Raw genomic sequence first — 26,681 nt, 5'->3', positions numbered from 1 at the left:
AGCGAAAGCGGTTATATAGGGATTGTCAAAGTTTTTTTTTTTTTTTTTTTCGTCACCTTACTGAATTTTTCGTCAACGATACCAGGGACACCGAAGCACCGGGGAACATGAAATTTGGTGGGCATGTAGCCCCACTAGACTTCTAAGGAAAAATTTCGTTTGGTCCCCGGGGGCCACTCCCCCCCCGCGCTGGGCCCCCCCCAAACCCCAAAAAATGCAGTTTTTCCTAAATAACTACCTGAACCGTGGCACCGAAGATGAAGAAATTTTTATGGTATGTTGGTCTACTAGACTTTTACGGAAAAATTTCGTTTGGTCCCCGGGGGCCACTTCCCCCCCCGCGCTGGGGCCCCCGTAAATATTTCGTCAACGATACCAGGGACACCGAAGCACCGGGGAACATGAAATTTGGTGGGCATGTAGCCCCACTAGACTTCTACGGAAAAATTTCGTTTGGTCTCCGGGGGCCACTCCCACCCCGCGCTGGGCCCCCCCAACCCCAAAAAAATGCAGTTTTTCCTAAATAACTACCTGAACCGTGGCACCGAGGATGAAGAAATTTTTATGGTATGTTGGTCTACTAGACTTTTACGGAAAAATTTAGTTTGGTCCCCGGGGGCCACTTCCCCCCCTGCGCTGGGGCCCCCGTAAATTTTTCGTCAACGATACCAGGGACACCGAAGCACCGGGGAACATGAAATTTGGTGGGCATGTAGCCCCACTAGACTTCTAAGGAAAAATTTAGTTTGGTCCCCGGGGGCCACTCCCCCCCCGCGCTGGGCCCCCCCAAACCCAAAAAAATGCAGTTTTTCCTAAATAACTACCTGAACCGTGGCACCGAGGATGAAGAAATTTTTATGGTATGTTGGTCTACTAGACTTTTACGGAAAAATTTCGTTTGGTCCCCGGGGGCCACTTCCCCCCCCCACGCTGGGGCCCCCGTGAATTTTTTGTCAACGATACCAGGGACACCGAAACACTGGGGAACATGAAATTTGGTGGGCATGTAGCCCCACTAGACTTCTACGGAAAAATTTCATTTGGTCCACGGGGGCCACTCCCCCCCCCGTGCTGGGCCCCCCCAAACCCAAAAAATGCAGTTTTTCCTAAATAACTACCTGAACCGTGGCACCGAGGATGAAGAAATTTTTATGGTATATTGGTCTTAAGGGCCCACATCAACCTAGCCCATAATCGATTGTCAAAGTTTTTTTTTTTTCTTTTTTTTTGTCATCTACTGAATTTTTTCGTCAACGAAAAATTGCACACATCGCTTCATTTATGTGCACATTTAGTGACTGTACACTCATCGGCCTGTAGATGGTGGTGTTGAGCGAAGGGTTGCTGGTTTAGGATGATACTGTCACTAAGGTTGCCAACTGTCCCGAATTAGACGTCCCGTATTTTGGGCCTAATTTATTTGTCCCGTGCGTGACCTCCCGTGTCCCGTTTTTTGACAAGCTGATAAACCACTGACTGATACAACAGCAACAGCAGCAGTGCTGACCACGACACTTGAGAATGATCACCGACACTTGTCATCATCCAATCACAGCTTTTTTTTAATCACTGTTTTGAGACAAATCATTGTTTGATTTGCGAACATCCTCTGCCGTCTGGTCGCTTCCGCTTCAAGCCGGACTCGTCTCACGCTAACGGTAATTTCCTTTCACACGTTTTGATTTCGGCTAATCAATTTTGGCGAATACAAACAACGTGATTATTGTTCATGAGTCTAACATCCAGCCACGCAAGAAAACATGTAATCTACCTGAGGGAATAATATGCTCAAAAAACTGATTATTCTGATTTCTGATTATTATTAATGTTTTAAAGCTTTTAGAAAGTACATAGAAAGCTTTTGTAACATTACCTTAACTGTCACTTTTGATTAATGTAATGCATCCTTGCTGAATAAAAGTAGGCAATTACTTTCTTTATTTTTTTTCCCAAAAAATAATCTTACTAACCCCAAACTTTTGAACTGTAAGCCTAGTGTATAATGTTAAAAAAGCTTTCTATTTTAGATAAATTCTATTTTTGAACTATGGTTTGTTTGTAATGTGACTTTTTTCATGTATGACATTAAAATTATTTTTAGAATTAAATACATAAATAGGTTAAGCAATACAAATGTGTTTATGTCTGATAACCTTTTAAACACAAACTTAACTGCAGACACTGAAATGACGTACACTGTGTGATACAGTACAAATATTTTGAGTGTCCCTCATTTTCCTATAAATAACCACGATTGTCCCGCATTTTCCTTTTCTGAAGTTGGCAACCCTAACTGTCACACACACACATGCAGCAATACAAACAAACGCAAGCATGCACACACACTGACATCCACACGCACAGACACACACCCATACAGTACACACACATACAAATCCACATGCACAGACACACACACACAAACACACACACACACACACATGTATGCACGCATACATACACACACAGACACAGACACACACATACACAAACACACACACATACACACACACACACACACACAGACAGACATGCACATACTACTACTTTTTTTAGGTATATACATAAACACGCAATACAGCCAAATTGCTCCACGTCATTTATTTTTGTGGAAAGCCAGTGCAGGCCTGAGCGGCGGTCATATTTTGTACCGCCATGCGGTACATCTAGTTATGATTTAACTTTTCTAATTTTAGTTAGTGTGTAATGTTGCTGTCTGAACATAAACAACAAATGCAAAGTTACAACGCTCAAAGTTCAATTCAAAGGGAGATATTTACTTTTAAAGAAATTGCTTTTTAAGGACTACAACAAACGGCTGGTAGGGACTACATGACATTCCTCCCGGGTTAGTGACATCACCAACCCTAACATTTACATAAACCCCGCCCCCGGAATGCGATTTATAGATTATCAAGACAGAATATGCTAATCAATGACTAGAAGATAACTACACATAAGCTACATAAATTCATCAACTAACCATTCAGAAATGTTGTCTACATTTTGTCACTTCTTCTTGAATCTCTCCATCTTTCTGACTTCGGTTTGAACATAAAAGGCTAAACATTTTTTAAATTTTCAGTTCGCATGTGTGAGGTAAAAAGACAAGCTGTTGAAGCTCCGGCCTCTGTGATGGGAGCAGCAGCTCATTTGCATTTAAAGGGACAGGCACAAAAACAGTGCGTTTTTGCTCACCCTCAAAAAGTGACAACTTTTAACATGCTATATAAAAATATCTATTGGGTATTTTGAGCTAAAACCTCACATAGACACTCTGGGGACATCAGAGATTTATCTTGTGAAAAGGGCATTATACCACCCCTTTAAATGATATTGTTCAGCACATTTGTCAACCACTGTTGTTTTATTGTGCTTTATAGATTGATTGATTTATTGAGTGATTAATTGTAAAGATGAAAGCTTCCCTGTTAAAGCAGAGGCTAAGTCAAGTCTGAGACTGTAGAGTAGGCTGATCGAGATCTCTGATGCTAATCGACACACCTCTAACAACATGGAGAGTGGCAGAGGGGGACAATCTGCTTTCTTGTATGAATGTGACAGACTGCCACTGGGAGCTGCTGGGAACTGAAAGCATGATTTACTTTGTTTTCAGTGAAATACGAGAGAATCAAATTCCTGGTAATCGCACTGAAGAACTCGGTAGAGATTTACGCATGGGCCCCCAAGCCATACCATAAATTCATGGCTTTCAAGGTATGATGCTGCAACAATATTTCTCTCTCTTTCCAGTTTGTCTTTTATGCTTACTTTTTTATTTAACCAACGTGATAGAATAATTTGTAAATGAAAGAAAATGGCTTAAAGGTTTACATGCATTAACTGCCTGTTTAACCAGTTCCCCAGACTCAGCATCCATCTCTTTATCTGTATCTCTTTCTCTCTGGCAGTCGTTCACAGAACTGCAGCACAGGCCTCAGCTTGTGGACCTGACTGTAGAAGAGGGTCAGAGGTTAAAGGTCATCTATGGGTCTAGTGTGGGCTTTCACGTCATAGATGTGGATTCTGGAAACCCCTATGACATCTACATACCATCACATGTAAGCTATGGTTTTGTAATGTAAATATTTTTTTAATAATTAATTTTTGCACTTTTTTTGCACATAATTTATAACCACAAATTAAACATGAATGCAGCTGTTTAGACCTGTGGATTAAGTCTCAGTGATACTAGGCTGTGGTTTGGCTTCTGTAAAAACACAATTATGTTGTGCCTCTGGGTAGGGGAGCCAGTCATGGGCAACACCCTCTTGATTGGTTCAGAGGTTCCCTTGGCACTGTTGCTCTTGGGTGTTGTAGTCTAATCTTGGTGAAATAACGTGCCTCCACATGTTATGTTCCCTTGTGTTCGGCACTTGAAAGTGTGAAAAATGTAAGAAAGGTTTCAGGAGCTTTGAGGAAGACAGAAGCTATTGATTTACTCACGTTCTGTAGAAATGTATCAAATAATGGATAGATAGATAGATAGATAGATAGATAGATAGATAGATAGATAGATAGATAGATAGATAGATAGATAGATAGATAGATAGAATTTGCTATCTAAACCTATAGTAGTAGAATAATGCTTGTAAATGTGAATAGATGTTTTCAGCTGAAATATTCTCTGCTTAAATATACACCCATGTTAAAAAGCAGCTGCCAAAATGCAATTATAAGTGCAATTTAATGTGCTCTTTTATTAAATACTATCAGTAGCAGCTCCTGATTGTAAATTTAGGTAGGGAAATTTCTGGATCTTAGTGCTAGTTTAAGATAAACTGTTTTTAAGCTTTTATATTGTAAGATAATCATTGAACACATGCAGACACACTTTTGGCAGAGGTCTAGTGTCCTTGCGTAATTCTGCCTGAGGTTGGTGCTTGGATGTTGATTGACACGCTCGAAGTACACACGACACACGAATAGAAGTAAACATTTTTTCATTTGATACGCTACTACTCGTATACCTTGATAAGGAAGAACAGACATGCCAACTAGTTACAGACCTGCAGGCAAATATACACATAGCTGAAGCGAACTGATATCATCTTGTTCTGGAGCGAGGTTTCCGTAAGATAAAGTGAAAATAAGCACGGCAGTCTGAAATCTTGTCCAATGGCTCTCAATTAAGCATCATTCAAACTGTCAGTCCAAATCCGATTGAAATCCGATCAGATTTAGAACAGCAAAAAACAACAAAAAAGAAAATCTTAAAATTCAATTTCGTTTCCAGCTACATTCATATGGTTTGAAATCCTATTCAAATCGCATTTCATGTCTGACTGCTCTGATTGGATTTTGCGTGGTTTATGTAAAGCACGGAATAAAGCTAGGCATACCAGCCTCCTACGTTTCTGTCACTGCTTCATAAAGGTTGATTTATACTTTTCTCAAACCTACGCCGTAACTATTTCGTAGCCTATGGTGTAGCCTGACGTGCACTTCTCCAAAAATGTAAAAGCGCGTTACGCGGACTGCAAGCGCTGTGATTGGTCTTCTAGATCCCCTCCCTCGGGATTCACATGCTCCCTCTGCATGTGTAATTGCATGTCAACGCGGAAAACGACGCAGAAGTATAAATGAAAACCGACACGGAGGCTATGCCGTAGGTCTTGACGCAAAAGTATAAATCAGCCTTTACATGCTTCCTCTGTATGTGTAATAATTACATGTCCACGCGGACAAAGATGCAGAAAACCAACAAGTAGCCTACATCATAGGTCCGACACAGAAGTATAAATCAGCCGTAACGGTGCGGATCCACTTGTCCGTGCGACACTTCTGTCACGCCACACTCCACTATATTCCTATGGGTGACGTCAAGCGACTTTGACGCGCCCGCAAAGCATTCTCGGGAAGGCGGTTGAAGGTCTGGACTCTATCGCAGCTTTTCTTGGCCAAGAGGACGTTTGACTGACATATAACGCAACCAATCACAGTTCGTTTTGTTCCGCGTCATGTTTAGGGGCGTGCCAATATAATGTCGATGTCCCTACAATAACAGACCGGCGTGCATTTAATAAATTATTCATTCAAGAACGTTGTGCAAGTTCACTGCAACAATGGAGCCGCAAACTTCACATACTTTTGAAAATCCAGCGTTTAGTTGATCCTGGTAAGCGCTCATTTGTCTCAGTTGTAAACACAACGGCTTTCTTCTTCCACGAGGGGTTTTGGCATCACGGCATTTGTTTCCAGACGGACCGTTAAAGAACGCGACACACACGTCTTGCGGACATCCTGTAGAATTCAACCAATCAGGTCGCGACTTTGAAACTCCTGAAGTGTTTCCAGAAAAGTGTGCCATATGCATCAGACATTTAGCCAACGTTCCGTGGGCGTGACGTCTGAGGCTGAGACTAGTTGCGCCCCTGCTTGCGGTCTGCGTAGAATTGACACGTTGTTACATTTTTGGAGAGGTGCACGTCAGGGTACGCGTGCTACACACAGCCTACGACGTAGCTACGGCGTGAGTTCGACGCAGAAGTATAAATTGGGCTTTAGTATAATGATACCTTCCTGCCGTCATGTGCTAAATGTTAATATATTCTGCTCACTTAAAACACTTAAAATAGTCTGAAAAATCTGAAAAATATTTGTTACGATTTTATTTTATATAGAGCTCTCTCTAGTGGATGAATATTTTGGGGCCCCACCTGCCCATACAGATGAGCCGTGGCTGAATACTGTACTTTATGCAATGAATACATGTAAATTGAATATGTGGCCCTCTAATGGTCTCTTTAAGCACTGCAGCATGATCTGCAAATAACCCTTTCTTCTCTCTATCTCTCCCTCTCTTAGATTCAGAGCAGTGTGACCCCTCATGCCATCGTGGTGCTTCCTAAGACTGATGGCATGGAAATGCTGCTGTGTTATGAAGATGAGGGCGTTTATGTCAACACTTACGGCAGAATCACCAAGGACGTGGTCTTGCAGTGGGGAGAGATGCCCACCTCTGTTGGTGAGTCTGTTTGTTTCAATAGAAACATACAATAGTAGCCCATCCCAGCTGTACAACAACAAAACAAGCCATAGTGACCAGAGAATGACTCCCATTCAATTTATCAAATATTTATCTTCCGAGAATACTTACAGCATATTTTGCTGTGCCGACTGATATCACCCTGATTCCACGTTCACAGTGGCACTGATATCCGATTGGCCTCTTCCGCAGTGTCTGTTTGTGTTAGCTTGTTCTGCCAGCTCATCGGCAGAGCTTGAGGGATGCGCAGTCAACAGAAGTGCGTGAAAACTACAAAGGGCCGCCACACAATCCTCTGCCTTGTGGGAGGAGATAAAAGTAGTTCACCCAGAGTTCATAAACATTCGAACTATGCATCAACTTCTCTCATGTTTTGAGAAGTATGAACATGGTTATTTGTGTGTGTGAGCTGGTTTGTGTAACACATTATCTGTAAGATTTAGGGCTTTTGGCACGCTTTGTCATTTATAATAATCTCAATGGAGGAGTGTTTAGGCAGAGCTTCTCGTGGTTTGGCAGGCTGTTATGATTATTAGTAGTGTTCACGGACAGAATTATTCATCTTTAGGGTGATTCCTGTGCAATGCGTGTTAATCGTCTGTGGGGAGGTGGAAAAATAGACTGTGTATGAAAAGATGGCATGGCATTCAGAGATCTGTTTTTGACGTTTGTAAGGAGTGTATTTTATAAGGATAGTTTCATCATTTACTCACCCCTTACTCACTCATGCTGCAAGCCCATTAGTGCTTTTCACAATACGCATTGTTTCAAAACAGCTTTGCAGAAAATCATAATGTTAATGTTTATAAAATCTTAATATCCTCATGCCTTATAGTTGCATTAGAGCTTGCTAACAATATAGTTTACATTCTGCAATGATGTTATTGATTAATAAATTGAGATTAGTTATACTGTATATATTGTTTTATATGGTAGGTTGATGAATAAAGTTTGATTATTCTTGTTTATCCAACTTTATATAGGGAGCTGTACGAAAATATTTAGCAGAATGTTTGTTTAATACAATGAAGGTCGATGGGAACCAAGAAGACATCATTTTAAAAAATTATATATATATATATATATATATATATATATATATATACACACAAGACCTCAATGCAGCTTTTTTGCTTAATCTCAGTTCTTCTTCTTCTTCCTCCATATGAGGTTTAAGTCATTATTTCAGTAAAAGTCTCACTTGAAGCCATGGTCCCCATTCACTGTCATTATATGGAAAAGAGCTGCTTGGACATTCTGCATAAATGATCTATCCCTTTGATATATCTGTCCCCAAGAATTGAACAAAATATCACAATAATAATCGGCAACACTGTTTTTAGTAGCTGATTATACTAAATCTTTTTTAAAAAAGTAAAATAATACTTATTCACATTTTTTAGAACTATGGTATATTGTTTTTGGTATAAATATTGTCTTTCCATCAGAACTCAATTAGATGTTCTGTTTTGCAGCTTATATCCACTCCAACCAGATCATGGGCTGGGGAGAGAAAGCCATTGAGATCCGCTCTGTTGAAACGGGCCACCTGGATGGTGTGTTCATGCACAAGAGAGCTCAGAGACTCAAATTCCTCTGTGAGAGGAACGACAAGGTTAGTCTCTTAAGCGCCCTCATAATGTAGACTAGTATTGTTGTTTTAGATCATCTCCAAATGTAAATGCTATTGTTTATCTAAAAGAGCTTAGACCGTTATGGACAAGCTAACAGTTCTCATTTTGTTCTGCAGGTGTTCTTCGCCTCGGTCCGATCAGGCGGTAGCAGTCAAGTGTTCTTCATGACGCTGAACAGGAACACTTTGATGAACTGGTGAACACTGTGGAGCCTTTTTCCTGTCTGTGAGCACACGGTACATTGACACTTTGGTCTGAAAAACATAAAAAAAAAAATATTAGAGACTCAGAGGAGTGAGCCTGGAGACAGTCCCGTAGGGAGAGCACTGACTCTCTGCACACGGCTCATGGAGGTGCAGTATCTGACGTCACCTGCAGTGGCACGCAGTTCCCAGAAGAGGGGGCTGATTAACTTGAACTCGGTTTTAGACCTTATTTTGTGGCCTCTGGTAAAGCCTGTTATTAGGATCCTCCCCTTTACGTTCCTGTTTCCTATTGGTTTTGATTGACTTTTGTTCAGTTTCCAATGAATTTTAGTCAGTTGCATGATTGTAAAGAATTGGACAGTATTTAAAAGATAACAAATGTGGGGATAACATTAGCAAGCACTCAGGCTAAGACCAAGCTTTAGTCTCTCGATGTTACACTTTTATATTGGCAAACAGTTCTGCCAGTTTCACAAGTATCTGTGATGCCCGTTTTTGTCCAATTTCTCAGAAGAGAACGACATGCTCAAAAGAAACGAATAACACTGGTGCTCATTTGTATATTGTCAACAAGATCCATATACTGTACATTTATCAAAAGTACTGTACCAATAAGTACTATACTGTATCAAAGTACTATATCAAAGTTTGTTTTATAGCTTTGAGGTTGGAAAGACAGAGCTGAACGGATGAGCGAGTCTTTAAGTTGCAAACCATATTTTGAATTCTTTCTTTAACTTCTTTTTGGAATGTTTTAAACATGACGAAACAGGAGCACGAAATAGTCACACGTGGAAGAAAACAATCCCCCTCACTGGTTGCATGTTTGTGTAGACACTGGATCAGATGTTGTGCGATGTGTATGTCAGAGCAACATGATATCTGAGATCAACTAAATTTAAAAGGAAAAAAAAAAGAAAAAGGATGAAAGCACCTGTATTTCAGTGACTATTGAGAATTGATGATGACTTATTTAGATTTCTTTCTAGTGCCTAGCACAAGTTAACCTGTGTGAAATCAACCATTAAAGGCACATTGATTTATTGATTTTTGCATTTTAATATTCTTACGCCATAACTTTTACGTTTCATCCAACATTTTAGGCTGCGAGTCTTTTTTTTTTTCAACATTTCAAAAGACTTATTAGCATTGATGTATTAAGAGATAGCTTTTATTTTGCAACAATGCTTAATCGGTTAAAAAAAACTTGGGGCTCAAAACATTCCAAAAAGGGAGAAGTGTCTCTATCTGACATTTATGTGGTACTCAAAATCCACAACTTAAAAACAGTCTCTTGGACTAAAATATCACAGATGTTGATCATTACTTCCTGGTACAATATTTGTTACAGTAGGGTCAACAGATGTATTGTTTTTGTATTGTTAATTAGATCTTTTTTCAGTTTATTACCTTTTTTGAGGGTTTTGATTTGTATGTTTGCCTTTGTCTTCATTTCAACGCTTTAGATGTTCTCAAAGTCACTTGATGTTTGCACACTATATAGATATTTATATTTCTTTCACATCTCTTACATAGCAAAAGAAGATATTTTAATGGTGAGGGAATGAGAGGTTTTTAGCAATAATGTCCTGCTGATGTATGTATGCTGTGTGAAACACTGTGTTCAGCCAGTGCTAGGAAAGAACCTCACTGAGCTCTTTTAATTAACTACTTTATTTGACACTCAAGAATGGTTAATGTTTCTGTCTTAATACATTTTTAATGATCGTCGTTCTTTCAGAAGCTGTAAACAAGATTTTCAGTTCTTTTACGGTGATAGAAGCTCGTTTTGTTTTGTTTTTTTTATTTTATGATAAGAAAAAAATAAAACAAATAAGTACCTTTTTTGGCTCGTGTCTGTGTCCCTCCCTCTGCTGAATCTTTGGCTGTTTTTTACTGAGCTCATGAAAGCGCCAGTATCACTGAGCACTGAGAACTTTGCTCTGATAGGTGTAATACATTAACTCTTCTTGCTCAAGCACATACGTCTTTTCCAGCCATTTTTATATGCTATGCAAAAAAAAAAACACACACAAAAACACCAATCTTGCAATGCTGACACTTGTCATTCTTCGAAATTTACACCACAAACATTTATCCAAATCCTTTAAAATCATGCAAGTTGTCATGTCCATCATTTTCACCACAGTTAAGAGTGAAATAATATTCTGTTATTCAGTGGGGAAATGATTTTCCTAAAGCACCATATAAACCGCGGTGAGACATGGACATCATTAGCGGATGGTTAAGGGCAGAAGGTCTCCAGCACAGCACCCGTGTGCAGCATGATCCTGCAGTGACAGGATTGATCATTTACTGAGTATTGGGAAAGCAGCCGAGAACCTTGGAGCCACTAATAACGACCAAGAGCGTCTTCTGCTGACACTTCATGCAAAATGGAGAAGGTAAATGTTTTCATCTGTCGTCATAAATTCAAATGGATAATGAAAATGCAGTCTATGATTGATAGGTTGATCATGCTGTACAGTAGATGCATATTTAATGTAAATGCATTTTTTGTGGAATGTTTTGAATTTACTCTTGTATGAATGAGACAGCAGACATGATAGTCATGACATGCAGAATCATGAATGCAGATGTTATTCATGCTGTGATTGAGATGTTTCTGGGTTTATCGTTGTTACTGTGATTTGACTAAATAAATAACCATTTAGTTAAAAATGGACAAATGAATCACAAAAATGACCAGAATATGGATTCTGGTTCAGTACTAACTGCCGAGTACGAATTTTTGTACTTTAAGAAATGCAACAGTTTTTAGATGATATACAAGGACCTGGTCATTCTATTTATATGACCGTTTATTTACATAAGTACTTGGTAATGTGAATGAACTCTGTGTACCTGCTCTATACACACATTTGTTCTTTGTGATTGTGCATTATTTATACTATAGTGGATAATTGTAGCAATGTAATATGAACAAAACACACTTTTAAATTAGTATTACCAGAGATTTTCAGTCTATCAAGAGCTTTAATTCTGTTAACTCAAGTATTACTCACTGCACAAAAAAAACATAACTACATATCAGATATTTTAAACGCATATTTTTAGTTGCATCACCTCAATTATCTTGAGTAAAATGTGTTAATCCAACTTTATCTAATCATGTTTATTGAGCTAAAATCAAATGTTTGTTCAAACACAGATGAATACTTACACAATTCACATAAGGTCTCATTAGTTAACATTAGTTAATGTATTAACTAACATGAACTAACCATGAGTAATACATTTGTTACAGTATTTATGAATCTTTGTTAATGTTAGTTAATATATAATACAGTTTGTTCTTGTTAGTTCACAGAGCATTACATAATGTTAAATACAACTTGATTTTACCAATGCATTAGTAAATGTTGAAATTCTCATTAAGATTAATGAATGCTGTAGACGTATTGTTCATTCTTAGTTCACATTAACTAAAGTGGCTAATGTTAACTAATGAAACCTTACTGTAAAGTGTTACCTCCACATTTTATTATTGGTATAAATAAAAACATTAACGTAGTTGTTCATTAAGAGCGCAATTTTATTAAAATGGATGCATTTTATTTTAGTTCACAAACATTTTCTTTCATTCAGTTCAAGACCTATGTGCCAGAGAAACAAGCGTGCAGCCATCTTTAGAATATTGTCTTTGAACTTCCGGTTTTGCGGTAGCTCTGTATATTTCTATGGCATCGTTGTCGAAGAGTAATTAGCTGGTGAAATGGATTTACGTATTGTAGAGTTGACGAAGGTTATCACGAGCATTGTAATGTTTAAAGCAGATGTCAGTAGACCGGGAAGATTTTTAAACAGGCAGTTCATTCATAAATTACGTAAGATCGCTGTGGAAATACAATCCGGAAGACAAAAGACAACAAGCGCCGCGCTGAAAAGGGGCGGGGCTACATTCGATTAAGAGTAAAATATGTAATTGAGCATTGTCATTTTTTGCAGATCATTTTGTTTGTTTCACTAATTTCTGTAACAATAAGTAACAATATCTCATTTGTTGATATTAGTTAATGCATTAGGCCTACCTAAAATGAACTAATGATGTTCACGCGTGACTTCTTGAATAACAGAACGCTGAACATTACAATGATGATACAGCATGTATTAACCATTAATCATGATAGTTCACTGTGCATTAACTAATGTTAACAAATAAAACATTTGATCTGTATTAGTAAATGTTGCGATTAACATTAGTTTAGATTAAATGCTGAAGTATTGTTCACATTGGTTATTGTTAACTAGTAACAAATGAAACCTTATTGTAAAGTGTGCCCTAATTTCCCTTTAATAAAGAAGAAATCAATACAGTACGTTGAACGTTTATGTTTGTATGTGTGTGTTAACGGTTGTCCTGTTTTCCTGTCTCGCAGCAGTTAACAGGCACACTCGCTCTGGCAGTGTTCACAGCCACACTTGGATCTCTTCAGATGGGATACAGCCTGGGAGTCATCAATGCCCCACAGAAGGTCAGTAGTCATCACACCATCATTACAACCTTGTCACTCCCAGCTGCATTCTGAGCCAGAATGATATGGATTTATCTTCTTAAGATTATATCTTCAAGAGAAAGGACTTTTGTTCTGTATCATTATTAGGATAGGATTTGTCATGGCAGTGTGCCATTTGTGTTGTAGGTCATTGAGAGGCACTATGCAAGATCTCTTGGTGTCTATAATGAAGAACTGGCCCGTAGAGAAGGAGGAAACACCACAGAACATGAAGAAGCTTCTGATCCTTCTGTGGTCATGTACTGGTCCTTGTCTGTGGCCATCTTCTCCATTGGAGGCATGGTGTCCTCCTTTCTTGTGAGCTTTGTTAGCGACTTCCGTGGAAGGTGGAGTATCTGTGAACTTGGGAATTATTATTTGCGATAACATAAAAAGGAAAGCGCTCAATGGCGTGAATTGCAAGAAATAGCTTCAGCTTTCTTTATCTTGAAGAATTAAGATATGTTCAGATACAGTAGAATGACTCATTTGTGTTCCTCTCTGTATAATATTGATTTACAGGATCAAAGGCATGCTGGCAATAAATGTCCTTGCCATAACTGCTGGGCTGCTTATGAGCCTGGCTAAGATGGGCACACCTTACCTCATGGTGATAGCAGGACGCGCTATCATGGGACTGTACTGTGGTAAGACAGAGTATTGCCTATTCAGAAAATCTTGAGAGAAAGTCTAGTTTGAAAGTAGCTAATCATAACTGATGCATAAGAAATAAAAATAACAATAAATAGTAAAAAAATGGAGTGAAATTTTATTTAAAATGTGTTAAAACCAAATAAGAAGAAACAAGAACACGTAAGATAAAAAGGAAACAGGTCTTTTAATAATAACAGCCTTGGTCTTATAATAATTCAAAAGCAATATCATACGGGCAGAGCTGTACAGCAAGCTGTTTAGAAAATCAATGAGTGGGACATTGCTTTATAGCAGTTCAATAAACAAGAATTTATTACTGTAACTTACATTTTAAATACAATATTTCCAGTTATTTTGTTGATTTTCTGTTTCTCATTATTCATATTTGACTGCATTAGGCCAATGGGGTTTTCCTAATTCACATTACGATCAACAAATAATTAATTAATAATTAACAAAAAAAGGAAATTTGGCTTTTGAAAATATCTAACATTTTAATTTAACTCAAATGAAAATGATTCAAAATTCAAATCAGTAAAATGATCCAATCTTCACATCAACGAAAGTAATTCCAAATTAAGTCGAAATATAAACCTTTGTGTACAAAACAGTAGCAGTGTTTCCTTAATGAATCAGTGTTTTTGAATGATTCAGTTGAGTGAATGATACAATGACTCATACAGGCAGCACTTGCTTCATTCAACAAATCAGTGTGAATGATGCATGATTCAATCATTGCTTCGTCTGAAATCACATACTATAGGTACTACATTTGGTTTGAAACGTACTTTGCAACCGTTAAAAAGACATTATACATTTTATATAGTATGAATTATTTTCCGTGGCCTCATGGGATAGTAAAGTGTCCATCAAATGTGCACTTCAGAATCTTGCTAGAAGTAGTAGGTCATCCAGGTACTTTTCGCCTACTGTTTTATGAATACTTTGAATACTCGACTCACATATAGTTTTTTGCCTACGATACAGTATGGAGGTAGGCATATTCAGATGCATCATTGTCACTGCCTACAAAGGAACTAGCACTATATATATATATCAGATTATATCAGATATCAACAGAGATAGATTAAATGACTTCACGTGCTAAGATGTTCTGACTGGTGTACACACTCTAGGCATTCATTCATTACAGATATTTACTTAAATGTATTTGTTTTATTACATTGCACTGTATATGTTTTGTATGTTTATGCAAAATGTTTTGATTGACATATGTGTTATAGGTCTGTCATCTGGCCTGGTGCCCTTGTACATTGGAGAGATTTCTCCAGTGAAGTACAGAGGGGCTATGGGAGCGCTCCACCAACTGGCCATTGTAATTGGCATCCTTCTTAGTCAAGTGAGTGTCAAATCCACAAATACATAAAGATTCAAAGGTTCATAGCGGGAACTGGTGGCCATACATGACCTTCCATGGCAAATCAGTTTAACAATCACCTAAAACAATTGTGATAAAAAATAGGGATGCTTTGTAATAGCTTTTCAAAGCAAAAAGTAATACGAATTTGTATTTTAAGTCAAACGCTTATGTAGTCTAAGGTCACATTATCTGCGTTTGTATAGTTATAGTTTGTACATTATATAGTCTTCATCACTTTTAAAAAATGAAGTTTAATCTTTGTCGGCTCTTATTAGAAGCTGTAAGATGTGTGCAGGTGTCCTTGTTATCCACAGGTCATTGGTCTGGAGTTCCTGCTGGGAAATGATGACATGTGGCACGTGTTGCTGGGTCTTTCTGGAGCTCCTGCCATCCTGCAGAGTCTGCTGTTGCTTCTGTGCCCAGAGAGTCCTCCATACCTCTACATCAAACTGGGCAAAGTGGAAGAAACATGCAAGAGTATGTGCCAAAGTCTTCTCACTCCTTAACTCTTAGACAATGTATGCTTAAACATGTCATTTGTATTTATAGAGTAGAGAGATCGTTTTTGTGCAGTGGTAAAAATAGAAACATTTTGAGGATGATCTCATAATAGGCCTTAACTTTAGTCATTAAGTTTAAAGAATAAAGTCAACATTAGAGTAGCAATTTTTTGAGAATAAAGTTTTGTGATATTGAAGTCGCAATATTATGAGAATTAATAAAGTAGCATCACAGTGAAGTTGAGTTGTCCACTGGTTGCTAAAGATAGCACAAAACAGGCAATTTCCTGAATGTCTGTCTGGTTATTTCTCCTTAATAAATTCAATTTCCTACTGTTCATAACCACTGCCAGATACTAATGAAAACTCTGTGCCGATTTGCAAAAAGTATTTCTTTGTTAGTAAATATTAACACATGCTAATCATGCTAGTATCTAAATTCTCCAAATCCATTCTCTGCATTGATGAACATTTATTTATGTTAAAAGGTTTGCTTATAGGAATATATATATATATATATATATATACCCCTATATAAATTTCCCCTCAAAATACTTTCACGCCATATTACACAAAATGTATGAGTTTATATGATATTTTTAAAAAATATATATGATAAAAACAGTGATGCTTTATAATTGCTTTTCAATGCAAAAAGTAATACGAATTTGTATTTTAAGTATAAAAATGCTTATGAAGTCTTTATATTTACAACATTGCAACTTTATTCTCATCATAACCCTATGACTTTGTTCTTGTAACATTATGAATTCGTTTTTTTATTTTATTTTTTAACATGCTACTAAAACACTGTCATAATAATTAGAATGTTTTACAATTAATTAATTCTCTTCTCTCTAAAGGCCCGTTCATAGCCAGAAGGAACACTATAATGACAAATATTCTTCAAAGAAATTGTGAAAAAAAAAAGGGAATTCAAAAATATTGTTACTCTGTTGTGATATGGACTCCTCTATTCTCTTAGAGTTGAGTGATTTTTAAAACATAAAAAATAACTTAGTTGTCGTTATATTTATTGTTTTTGGTGTCAAGAGGCCTTTATTCTGAACTTCCCCAAAGATCAGACAAAATAATGATGCTCAGTTTTTCCTGACCTTTTTCCTTCTGGTAGGTCTGAAAAGACTGAAGGGAGATTACGACACCTCAAAGGACATAGCAGAGATGCAGGCGCAGAAGGAGGAGGCCATGAAAGAGGAGCAGATGTCCATCCTGCGTCTGCTCCGTTCCTCTGTGTACCGCCAGCAGCTCTTTGTGGCCCTGATGATGCATTTCTCCCAGCAGTTCTCTGGGATCAACGCTGTACGCTCAATTTCACTCCCCTACTCCAATTTTATTGGGGAAAAAAAACCATTTCAATTGAAGTTTTATGGACCACATTACTATTATACAACAGTAATATTTGATCTTGTTTTTGTGTTTTTTCTAGATCTTTTATTACTCTACTTCGATCTTCCAGACTGCAGGGGTTGGTCAGCCTGTGTATGCCACTATTGGAGTGGGAGTTGTAAACATCATTTTCACCCTTGTGTCGGTAAATAGACACTAATTTAAAGGCAAACACCGGCTGCTGAGGAACAGGCTCTCGTCTCTTAGAAACGGCAGAGTGCCGTTGCCTCTTGGGTCTTACTTTCCTTTAATGCTTTTTGACAGTAAATCAAGACTGATATTGTAGATAAATCCAACTTAGTTGAGAGCGTGTTCCTTTAGACAACAGCTAGCGATTGTTAGAACTGAAAGGCAGAACAACACTCATTAGCACTATGATCATAATTTGACCAAATTTAGATTAGATTTATAAAATAAAATTGCTGACATTATCAATCACGCTCATGTTTCACACCGCACTTTGAATCTTGTGAAAGGATTATATAATAAGTTATAATAACTGCTGGATCTGCAGAGGCCTGCGGGCTCATGGAGCTGGAGAGAAGCCATATTTTATCACCACTTTGCAGTGTTTATCTATGCTAGTTCAAGGGCAGCCTGCTAGTGAAAACAGTTTTGAGCAATGAGTCAATAGCTACTCTAAATCAAATAATCCATTCAGAACATGTTTTGATTAATCTGGTGCATGAAAGCACAATGCTTTTAGAAAGCCATTTTCTGATTTTAGCTCTAAAGAAATGAATAGTCATTTTGAAAAATATGTTGTATATGTAATTTCACATGAGATTCTGCCACAAGATTCTGCTCAGCTCTTTTCCTCACAATTTTTCACAATTACAAAAAAAAAAAAAAAATCAGAATTGCGAGAACTCAAATTAAAAAAATAATGGATTAAATTACAGACTTTCAATTCATGGTTTACAAAAAAGGGACACTTTACTATTAGGAAAACATTAGTTTTTAAAAATATATTTATTGTTTTACTACTCTAATGGCATACATATTGTCCGTGACGGGGTGGTACAAGAACGACTCCCATGCCTGAATAAAAAGTATAATATTATTCAGGATTTTGTGCCTGAGGTGGGAAAATATAATTTTTTGGAGGATTAACATATCTTTAAAGGTGTAAGTTTTTCAAAAATAATTTTGTTCTTAATGAAAATTTGGAAAATTGCAAAGTGGAAATGGCACCCGCTTCGTAGACTGACTCAGTTAATATCTTTCAATTAAAAACAAATTCAATTGCATCAGAATTACGAGTAATAAAAAAGTCTGAATTGTGGGTTATAAATTCATAATTGTGAGTTATAAAATCAAATTGTAAGAAATAAATTCACAATTGTGAGTAAAAAGTCAAAATTGTGAGATATAAATTCACAATTGTAAGAAAAAGTTAAAATTGTGAGATGTAAATATGCAATTGTGAGGAAAAAAGTCAGAATTGTGGGAAATAAATTCACAATTGTGAGGAAAAAATTCAGAATTGTGAGATAAATTTGTGGAGGAAACAAGCTTCTATAGAAGTCAGATAAAAACAGCTTAATAAAAATAAAGGGTTGCCTCATGAAGATAATGTGGAAACATTATAGAAAGAGAGGAAAAATAAAATATAAATAAATAATAATAAATATTAAACATAATAATAATAATAGTAGACAGTAGTAATAAAAATGATTATTATTAAACAGTAGATACAATTTTTGGAATAATGAATAAATTAATAATAAAAATCAATTATAATACATATGGATAAATATCCAAATATCACTACAGCCTAAAAATAACTGGTTGTGCTGGTTCAACAGTTCAAAACCACTAGATGTCAGTATATGGCAAAAATATATATAAATTAAAAATGAATTGAAAGCTCTGAGTGCACCTTCGAGAAGTCTTTAAGCATACGGGTAATCGTAGATGATTCTTGCGATTCTTGAACAGTCTGCTTCATTTATGTGTCTGTATGCGCGCTCTCCAGGTGATCTTGGTGGACAGAACGGGCAGACGAACTCTCACTCTGGTTGGGTTGGGAGGAATGTGTTGCTGTGCAGTGGCCATGACAGTGGGTCTGGCATTTCAGGTATGATTGGCATTTTAAAATATGAAAGAAACTCTAATTCAGGAGGTATAGAGTACCTGAAATTGGCATTAGACAGAGTGGTCTGTCATTGTTTATTAATTGTCTCTCTTCTGCTTTTCAGGATGTTTACTCATGGATGAGCTACCTCAGCATGACGGCCATATTCATGTTCGTGTCTTTCTTTGAGATCGGGCCTGGACCAATCCCGTGGTTCATTGTGGCAGAGATCTTCAGTCAGGGACCACGTCCGGCAGCCATCGCATTAGCTGGGTGTTGCAACTGGACATGCAATTTTATTGTTGGCATGTTTTTCCCTTATTTAGAGGTAAGAGTTTCCTGCATCTCTACAATTGTGCAGTATTCTTACATGCCATCACTACACGAGGTCTTCAAAATAAGAATAAATCGTACTTTGCTTTGGTCCCTAGAGTCTTTGTGGGAGCTATGTCTTCGTCATTTTTGCAGTACTCCTGTTCGGTTTCACCGTTTTCATCTACTTGCGTGTACCTGAAACAAAAGGGAAGACTTGTGAAGAGATAGCAGCAGTTTTCCACCGCAAACGTGGAGCCCCTCCTCCCAAACCTCAAGAAGAGGCTGAGATGGTGCACCTCAAGGGCTCTACAGAGGCCTGAAGGAGGACCCTTGGTTTATGGCAACTGTGGAATGAACGTTGTTACTGCAGTCACAGAACTTACCTGTTATGACATAACTGAATCTGATCTGCTGTTTATTCCACTAAGCCTCAAGCAGAGCTCATCCTTTGACAGGAAATAATTAGTCTAGATGCTATAGTAAAGAGATTAACTAAACACAACAGCATAATATTGACAGACGGTGCAGTATATACACTGGCCTTGGCGTAGCTGATGTTGAATTTAGATGATTGTATATTACTTTTATATTCCCAAAGTTATATATCTGTTAAAAAATATTTTTAAAGGCATCACATTGTAAAATAATATTTTTTTCAGTGTATTTCAGTAGTGATATTTATGGTTGCGAATTTAAAGTGATTTGTCCTTTCGGTTTAGGGGAGAATTTTTTATGTCACCTGAGATTTGTGTGATGAGCTATAAATCATCTGAAAGAAGGTTATAGAAACTTGCATAATTAATATGGCAGTTATGATATATTTAAAATTAATCTATGAAGGAACATCATCTACAATTGTTTAGTGTATACATATATTCAAAGACAAAATGTAAGAATTTCTTACATTTTGTTCGAGAGTTACAATGGTTGTATTACATTTGTGTATTTTTTGCCATTATAAAATTACTCATAATTTAAAGCTATGATATGATAAACCATTCCAACTTAAAACAACCTTAATTATTTGCTTTGCTATAGATTTCTAAAAATCCCAAGACTGTTAGGACATAACAATTACTTTATAGTTTTGCAGAATAGAAGCCGAATCCTTAAATTGTATTATATTAAATGATACATAGGAAGGCCTTTGAAAACACAATGGTGCTGAAACCCTTTTCATGTGTCTTTTAATCTGTTGCTATAGTCATTCTTCCATTTAAAGTTATACTTCATGGCAGTTTGATGAGTGTCAAAGTACATGGAAAGTTGCAGTGAATGTTTTGTTTACTCTATTGTTAAAAAGTTTAGGGTTTGCAAGTCTCTTATTTACTCACCAAGGCTGCATTTATTTGATCAAAAATAAAGTAAAAACAGTAATTGTGAAAAAAATAAATATATAACTGTTTTATGTTTTAATATATGCTATTTTAAAATGCAATTTATTCCTGTTTATACTCAGTCTTGAGCGTCACACAATATTTCAAAAAATTTGGTATGCTCCAATATATAAACTCCGAAATCATCATATTTTGTAATTGCTGATGGGAGGAGCAAACACAATAATGGCATATGATAACTATGAAATAAGGGTTTGGTTCAAGAAGAAGGGTTAACTTGCTCTCAGGACAAGGGTACGTTTCAGAAATGACAGCAAGTTGCCACGTGTTTGCAATGAAAACAATGATAAATATACTAAACTTATTTTATCAATTAAATTTGATGGCCAAAACATTGGTGTGATATTTTTGTACGGTGTCCTTTAAAGTTGTACTATGTCGTGATTTTGTTGTTGTTGTTGTTTCATAATTGATTTTTTCTGCTTAAATTTGAGCACTGCGCAGGCAGCTGTAGCAGTTTCTCCTCGTGCATGAGAATCTCGTTGCCGTAAAGTTGCGCGCATGCGCAGATCTTTCCGTCTTTTGTTGGAAGGGAATGACTGGCGTTTTCAATGCTCTCTGCTACAGCATCGCAACATTTATAGGCGAATCCTCTTAATACAACACAGCGTGTGGATACTACTCTGGAAGAGGATTTGGCGATTCAAGACGGTGTCCTGAAGCGGTCGATTGTGTGATCTCGAGCGTCTGGGTGTGGAGTTGTTTTATTTTGCATGTGTGTCAAAGCTAGAAAGAGCAGCATAACGGCCTGGCAAAAGTTCTTGATTCCCATGCGAACATCTCTGTTTACTCGTTTTTGAACAATGTTCCATGATAAGGGTTTGTTCCCGAGCAAAAGCAAGGTTTATATGTTTGTAAGCTAATATGCGTTCTTTAAATGATTCGGTCAACTTAGTAGTTCCGGTTAACTTTGCGTGTAAGTTAGCTGTAAAGCGAGTCATTCATCCAGCTTAAACATTCAAACGGCGCCTCTGACTGCATTAGATTAGGCGAATTTAGCGAGGTTCAACTTTTGCGCGCCTTTTGTGGGTGTCCAGGCCGTGGTAGTCTGTGGTAGATTTGTTCACATGTACAACATTGGCAATGAGTTCGTAGTCAAGTTACGGTCTATTAGCACCGCAAACAGCGTAAATGTTGTTTTAGCTTTAACGCGCTCTCTGTTAAGTCTGTAATATTTACACATTAACCGACAAATGGATATTCTATCGTTATTTCAGCAAAATGTGCGAATGTTTCACCACGCTTATACTATAGGGATAGTTCACCCTAAAATGAGCATTCCGTCATTTCCTCACCCTCGCCTCGTGTCGCTCCTGTGTGTGACTTTGCTCTGTTGAACATAAGTTTTGGTTATCATTGACATTTGTTTCTGTTGCAATTTCTCACATTTTCTTTTAGGTTTCACTGAAGAAATGAAAATTATGACAATTTAAAAAAAAAAATTGGGTGAACTATCTCTTTAAAAGTACCATACGGTAATATTTTTGCACATGTGCCGTGGTACTACCTTGGATTTTTAAGCGTAGTAACTTATATATCAAATTACCACAGTGTTACTATCTGAGACCGTCTGTGCTCCTATGTAAATACAATTACATGCATGTGGTAATTATTCCGTTTTCTTCTGCGCACAGAATTCTCTTCGATTAACCCATCATGGCTGATCTTGATACTGATTTCACCAGTGGAGATGCTGGGGCTTCTCTAACCTTCCCCATGCAGTGCAGTGCTCTGCGTAAGAACGGCTTTGTGGTGCTAAAGGGACGTCCATGCAAGATTGTGGAGATGTCTACTTCCAAGACTGGCAAGCATGGACACGCCAAGGTATCAAATTAATAAACTCACTGTTGAGGGCTTAATTTAAAATAACGATCACATTGCATAATGCATTGCATATTACTGAATCAGTAACATTGTAATCATTAAAAGTTTAAAATGCATTTGCTTAATTTCCTTTTCAGGTGCACATGGTTGGAATAGACATATTTACTGGAAAGAAAAATGAAGATATCTGTCCTTCTACCCACAACATGGATGTTCCTAATATCAAGAGACTGGACTATCAAGTAAGTTCAAACCGTAGTCAACCTTAGGCCACATTTATCAATGTTCATCAGCCATGTTCACAGTGTAATGATTTGTGCTAAAGAATTTGCACTAAACAGAGAATGTCAACATTTGATCTATTCTGTCTCTTTTAATTAATGTGTATTTTTTGCTTTTCCTGTGGCACAGCTGGTTGGCATCACCGATGGTTACCTTTCCCTGCTGAAGGATAATGGAGATCTGCGTGAGGACCTCAAGCTGCCTGAGGGGGATCTGGGCAAAGAAATAGAGAGCAAATTTGAATCTGGGGATGAATTTCTGGTCTGTAGCTATTACATCCTTTCAAATTCACATCAATTTGTATACTGTGAGCCTGTTCACTTTTTTTAATAGACTTTTTAGATGAAGAGGTTTTATTAATTTAATTTAGATCAGGGGTCTAGATCATAAGGACCCCTTAGTGGACATTGGATTGGTCCTTAGTGGCTGATCATGGGTCCACACGCCATGTCAGAATTACCATAATTATGAGTTTCTGGCTTGTAAAAAGCATTCATGTCCTCGTAGAACTTATTACAACTTACAAATTTATTTATTTTTTACAAACAAATTTTCAGAGTACTCTGACTTGTACCATATGACCGCTGCCACACCATGTGGAAACAATCAAAATGGCAGCTTTTTTATTGTTAATTTAATGCAAGAATAACCTGAAAAATAAACAAAAGACATTCAGTAGTTTAATATGGCTTGCACAGAGTGGAATAACTATAGTATATCTTTATAATGCAATTTAATTTGACAATGCATGTTAATGTATAAAGGACAAGGAGACATTAGCTGAACATCTTAACTTTTAGCTTATTAGGGATAAATTTGTATTTTGCTTAATACAATTTTCACATTGTTTAAGGTCAAATCCTAATTGGTGGACCCCTGTTAAACACACCTAAATTAGTTTTTTGGTAACACTTCAGTTTAGGGTCCAATTCTCACTATTAACTTGTTGCTTATTAGCATGCATGTTACTAGGATATTGTCTGTTTATTAGTAATTATAAAGCACATGTTAATGCCTTATTCTGCATCAGCATATTCTACATCCTACCCAATACCTAAACTTAATTCCCTAACTAACTATTAATTAGCAGTAATTGGGAGTTTGAGGCAAAAGTAATAGTGATAATTGGACCCTAAACTAAAGTGTGACCAGTTGTTTTTCTAAATGCATTGTTTTAGTTCAGTTTAGTTGGGCAAGTATTAGCAAAGTATTGACATTAAAGTTGCGATAAATCTTTTGTTCCACATTGTGATGTACATCCAAGTGTTACTGATTTTCAAAATAGAAAAAAATGTGGGATGTGGGCATTGCACTCAAATTAATGTAGTGAATGTAAACTTAAATGAATGAATTTAGAGTTAAATGAATTTAGAAAATGGATGGGGTGAATTCCCATTTCATGATGACTCTAAAAGTAGTCCTAGTGTTTTACGATGTCGTTTTGAAAAAGAGTTAATTTTTGTGTCTTCTTTCTCTCTTTTAGGTCTCTGTGTTGGCTGCCATGGGGGATGAGTGTCCCATTGCCATCAAGCCCATGAGCTCATAATGAACAGAAGCTGACGGGCTGGTTGAGTGAGGGCCTCTGTACCACAAATATTACATTTTAGTTCTAAAAGTCACCAAAGCCACAGCCTTCGCAAACCACCTAGAATCGTTTCTGTTAAACAGTAAAGATGCTGGACCTTTTGACCTGTCTCATGAGGTGTTGTCTAATCAGGATATTTCATATCACAAAGGGTTTCCTGCACGCTTGTTCTTTATTATTTCCCCCTCATTCATTCCTTTTTCATTATACAGATGCACTTTTATCATTCATTAAAAAAATGGGAATAGTTTTTTTTAAAGCTCTTCTTATTGCAGAAACCTTTTTATTCATGCCGACAGGCCTTAAACTGTTGCAAATCAGGCAGCAGCCATTGAAGATTACCTCTATGAATCTCACTGACTAGTTTGCCGGCATTTGGTACATCTACATTCGTGCCAAAGCCTGTGTGTCTCAGGTAGGCTAGGATTTGTCTGAATGTCACTCTAACAGCTTGGCACTTGTTGGGGTGGCCGGCAACTAGCGATCCTAAGGCAGATAACGGACTAAAAAAATTTTACTGACATATAATCCAGACCAAATGACCAAATATAATGTAGTTGATCTAAATTGCAAAACCTGTTTTTTGGGGGGTTTTTTGGAAGTAATTCTAGTTTTACTCCACCTGAACGTTTCTTTAGTTTAAGTTTACAGCATTTGACCCTCCATACTGAACACTTATTTTGGTAGCAAAGCAATAACCCAATACCTTTGTTACATCTTTTTAGTAGTAAGGGAAGATGTTAAGAAGGGCCTTTGAGCTTTGCACTGGCTAACCTGCTGTGATGCAGCAGTAATGAACGCCCTCTGTAACAAACTGTTTACAGTAGCTTTGCTATACAACAAATTTCTATGCTGCATAAATTAGCTTATTTTTTGTACTTACAGACAGGCACAGAGTGTGCACTAAAGGGCTTCAATATCAACACTTTCAGTTCATGCTCTATAGTATCTTACATGTACCTGGCTTGTTTACTGGTATAAAGGCTTTATTAGTTTTTTTTTTTCCCATTCCACTTTAAGGGCACACTTTGCATTTGGCTCATAAAAATCTAGTATTTTGTAGTAGTAAGCATTTTTATTTTATTTACTCAAATTCCTTTTTTTTGATGTAGAAATAAGGAGCGTTGCTATTGTATCTGCATATGGGTTCCTCTTGGTGTTAGGTTTGAATCGGAATTATTTTTTTTTATCATAATTTTGTTTACTCTAGAATGGACCAGCAAATATGAGAACTCTTGGTTGGGCAGAATGTTTTTTTTCTTAAGAGGTATTTTCAGCTTTGTTGGGTGTCCTGTTTCAACTAATTTTTGTTATTGTTAATCTAGCTCTCGTATAAAAAGTAGCCTGAGAGCTCAAGTAAGTGGAAAGTATTGTATGGCTGTACAGTATTGAAAAGATTTCGCGTTGGCATATAAATCTCAGCGAGTCTCTCAGGTTTCCAGTGTTCAGTTATTTTGCTGTTTGTAGTATTGGTCCTAAGTATCCTTGTAAAATACCTCTGTCTCTATCTGCAAATCATTAGTGTTCATGCTTGCGAGTGAATTACATGCGTTTTTTTTTTTTATATATATATATATATATATATATATATATATATATATATATATATATATATTTCATATTTTTGGTTCTTTTCTTTAATTCAGCAGCTTGACTGAGTTAGACAGAAATGTGGGTCATTACCAGTGCAGACTGTAAGGAGATGCTTAATCAGACAAGCGGTAGAAATAATAGTGTTCAGTGTTTTTCATATGGCTAGTTGAATGATAATTGTAAGAAACCACAAATTGGGATATGAGGGGAGCAATTATAATAAACTCAACTGAAAAACATACAAGCTTTTGTGTTTTTTATTTATTTTATTTTGCAACAAGCCTGGCAAGACATTTTTAGTTCGGTTTAATATTTCTCTTT

The 26,681-nt window shown here is 37.0% G+C and overlaps 3 protein-coding genes across 6 annotated transcripts in view; all 3 read left to right on the top strand.

Annotated features, from left to right (window-relative positions):
* tnika (TRAF2 and NCK interacting kinase a) overlaps positions 1–10,673 on the top strand; it is a 95,515-nt gene extending 84,842 nt beyond the window's left edge. For all 4 annotated transcript variants that reach the window (XM_081374542.1, XM_081374541.1, XM_081374540.1 and 1 more), the window contains 5 exons: positions 3,617–3,717; positions 3,912–4,061; positions 6,808–6,967; positions 8,464–8,603; positions 8,739–10,673. In XM_081374542.1, the coding sequence (XP_081230668.1) occupies positions 3,617–3,717; positions 3,912–4,061; positions 6,808–6,967; positions 8,464–8,603; positions 8,739–8,822 (635 nt within the window). In that variant the 3' untranslated portion in view covers positions 8,823–10,673. The remainder of the gene's footprint in view (positions 1–3,616; positions 3,718–3,911; positions 4,062–6,807; positions 6,968–8,463; positions 8,604–8,738) is intronic.
* A 3,200-nt stretch (positions 10,674–13,873) lies between these two features.
* On the top strand, positions 13,874–21,404 carry slc2a2 (solute carrier family 2 member 2). The gene is made up of 8 exons (XM_081374782.1): positions 13,874–13,992; positions 15,244–15,359; positions 15,695–15,857; positions 17,013–17,200; positions 17,328–17,432; positions 19,266–19,367; positions 19,489–19,692; positions 19,796–21,404. Exons 1-8 carry the CDS (start codon positions 13,878–13,880, stop codon positions 19,997–19,999), a joined length of 1,197 nt encoding a protein of 398 aa, XP_081230908.1. The 5' UTR covers positions 13,874–13,877; the 3' UTR covers positions 20,000–21,404.
* A 114-nt stretch (positions 21,405–21,518) lies between these two features.
* On the top strand, positions 21,519–26,199 carry eif5a2 (eukaryotic translation initiation factor 5A2). The gene is made up of 5 exons (XM_081374780.1): positions 21,519–21,767; positions 22,711–22,900; positions 23,038–23,142; positions 23,312–23,443; positions 24,666–26,199. Exons 2-5 carry the CDS (start codon positions 22,733–22,735, stop codon positions 24,726–24,728), a joined length of 468 nt encoding a protein of 155 aa, XP_081230906.1. The 5' UTR covers positions 21,519–21,767; positions 22,711–22,732; the 3' UTR covers positions 24,729–26,199.
* Positions 26,200–26,681: the final 482 nt, after the last annotated feature.

The sequence above is a fragment of the Scardinius erythrophthalmus genome (assembly GCF_964197995.2).
Source record: "Scardinius erythrophthalmus genome assembly, chromosome: 9".
NCBI classification, from domain to species: domain Eukaryota; kingdom Metazoa; phylum Chordata; class Actinopteri; order Cypriniformes; family Leuciscidae; genus Scardinius; species Scardinius erythrophthalmus.
This window is presented reverse-complemented; position numbering and strand designations above follow the sequence as displayed.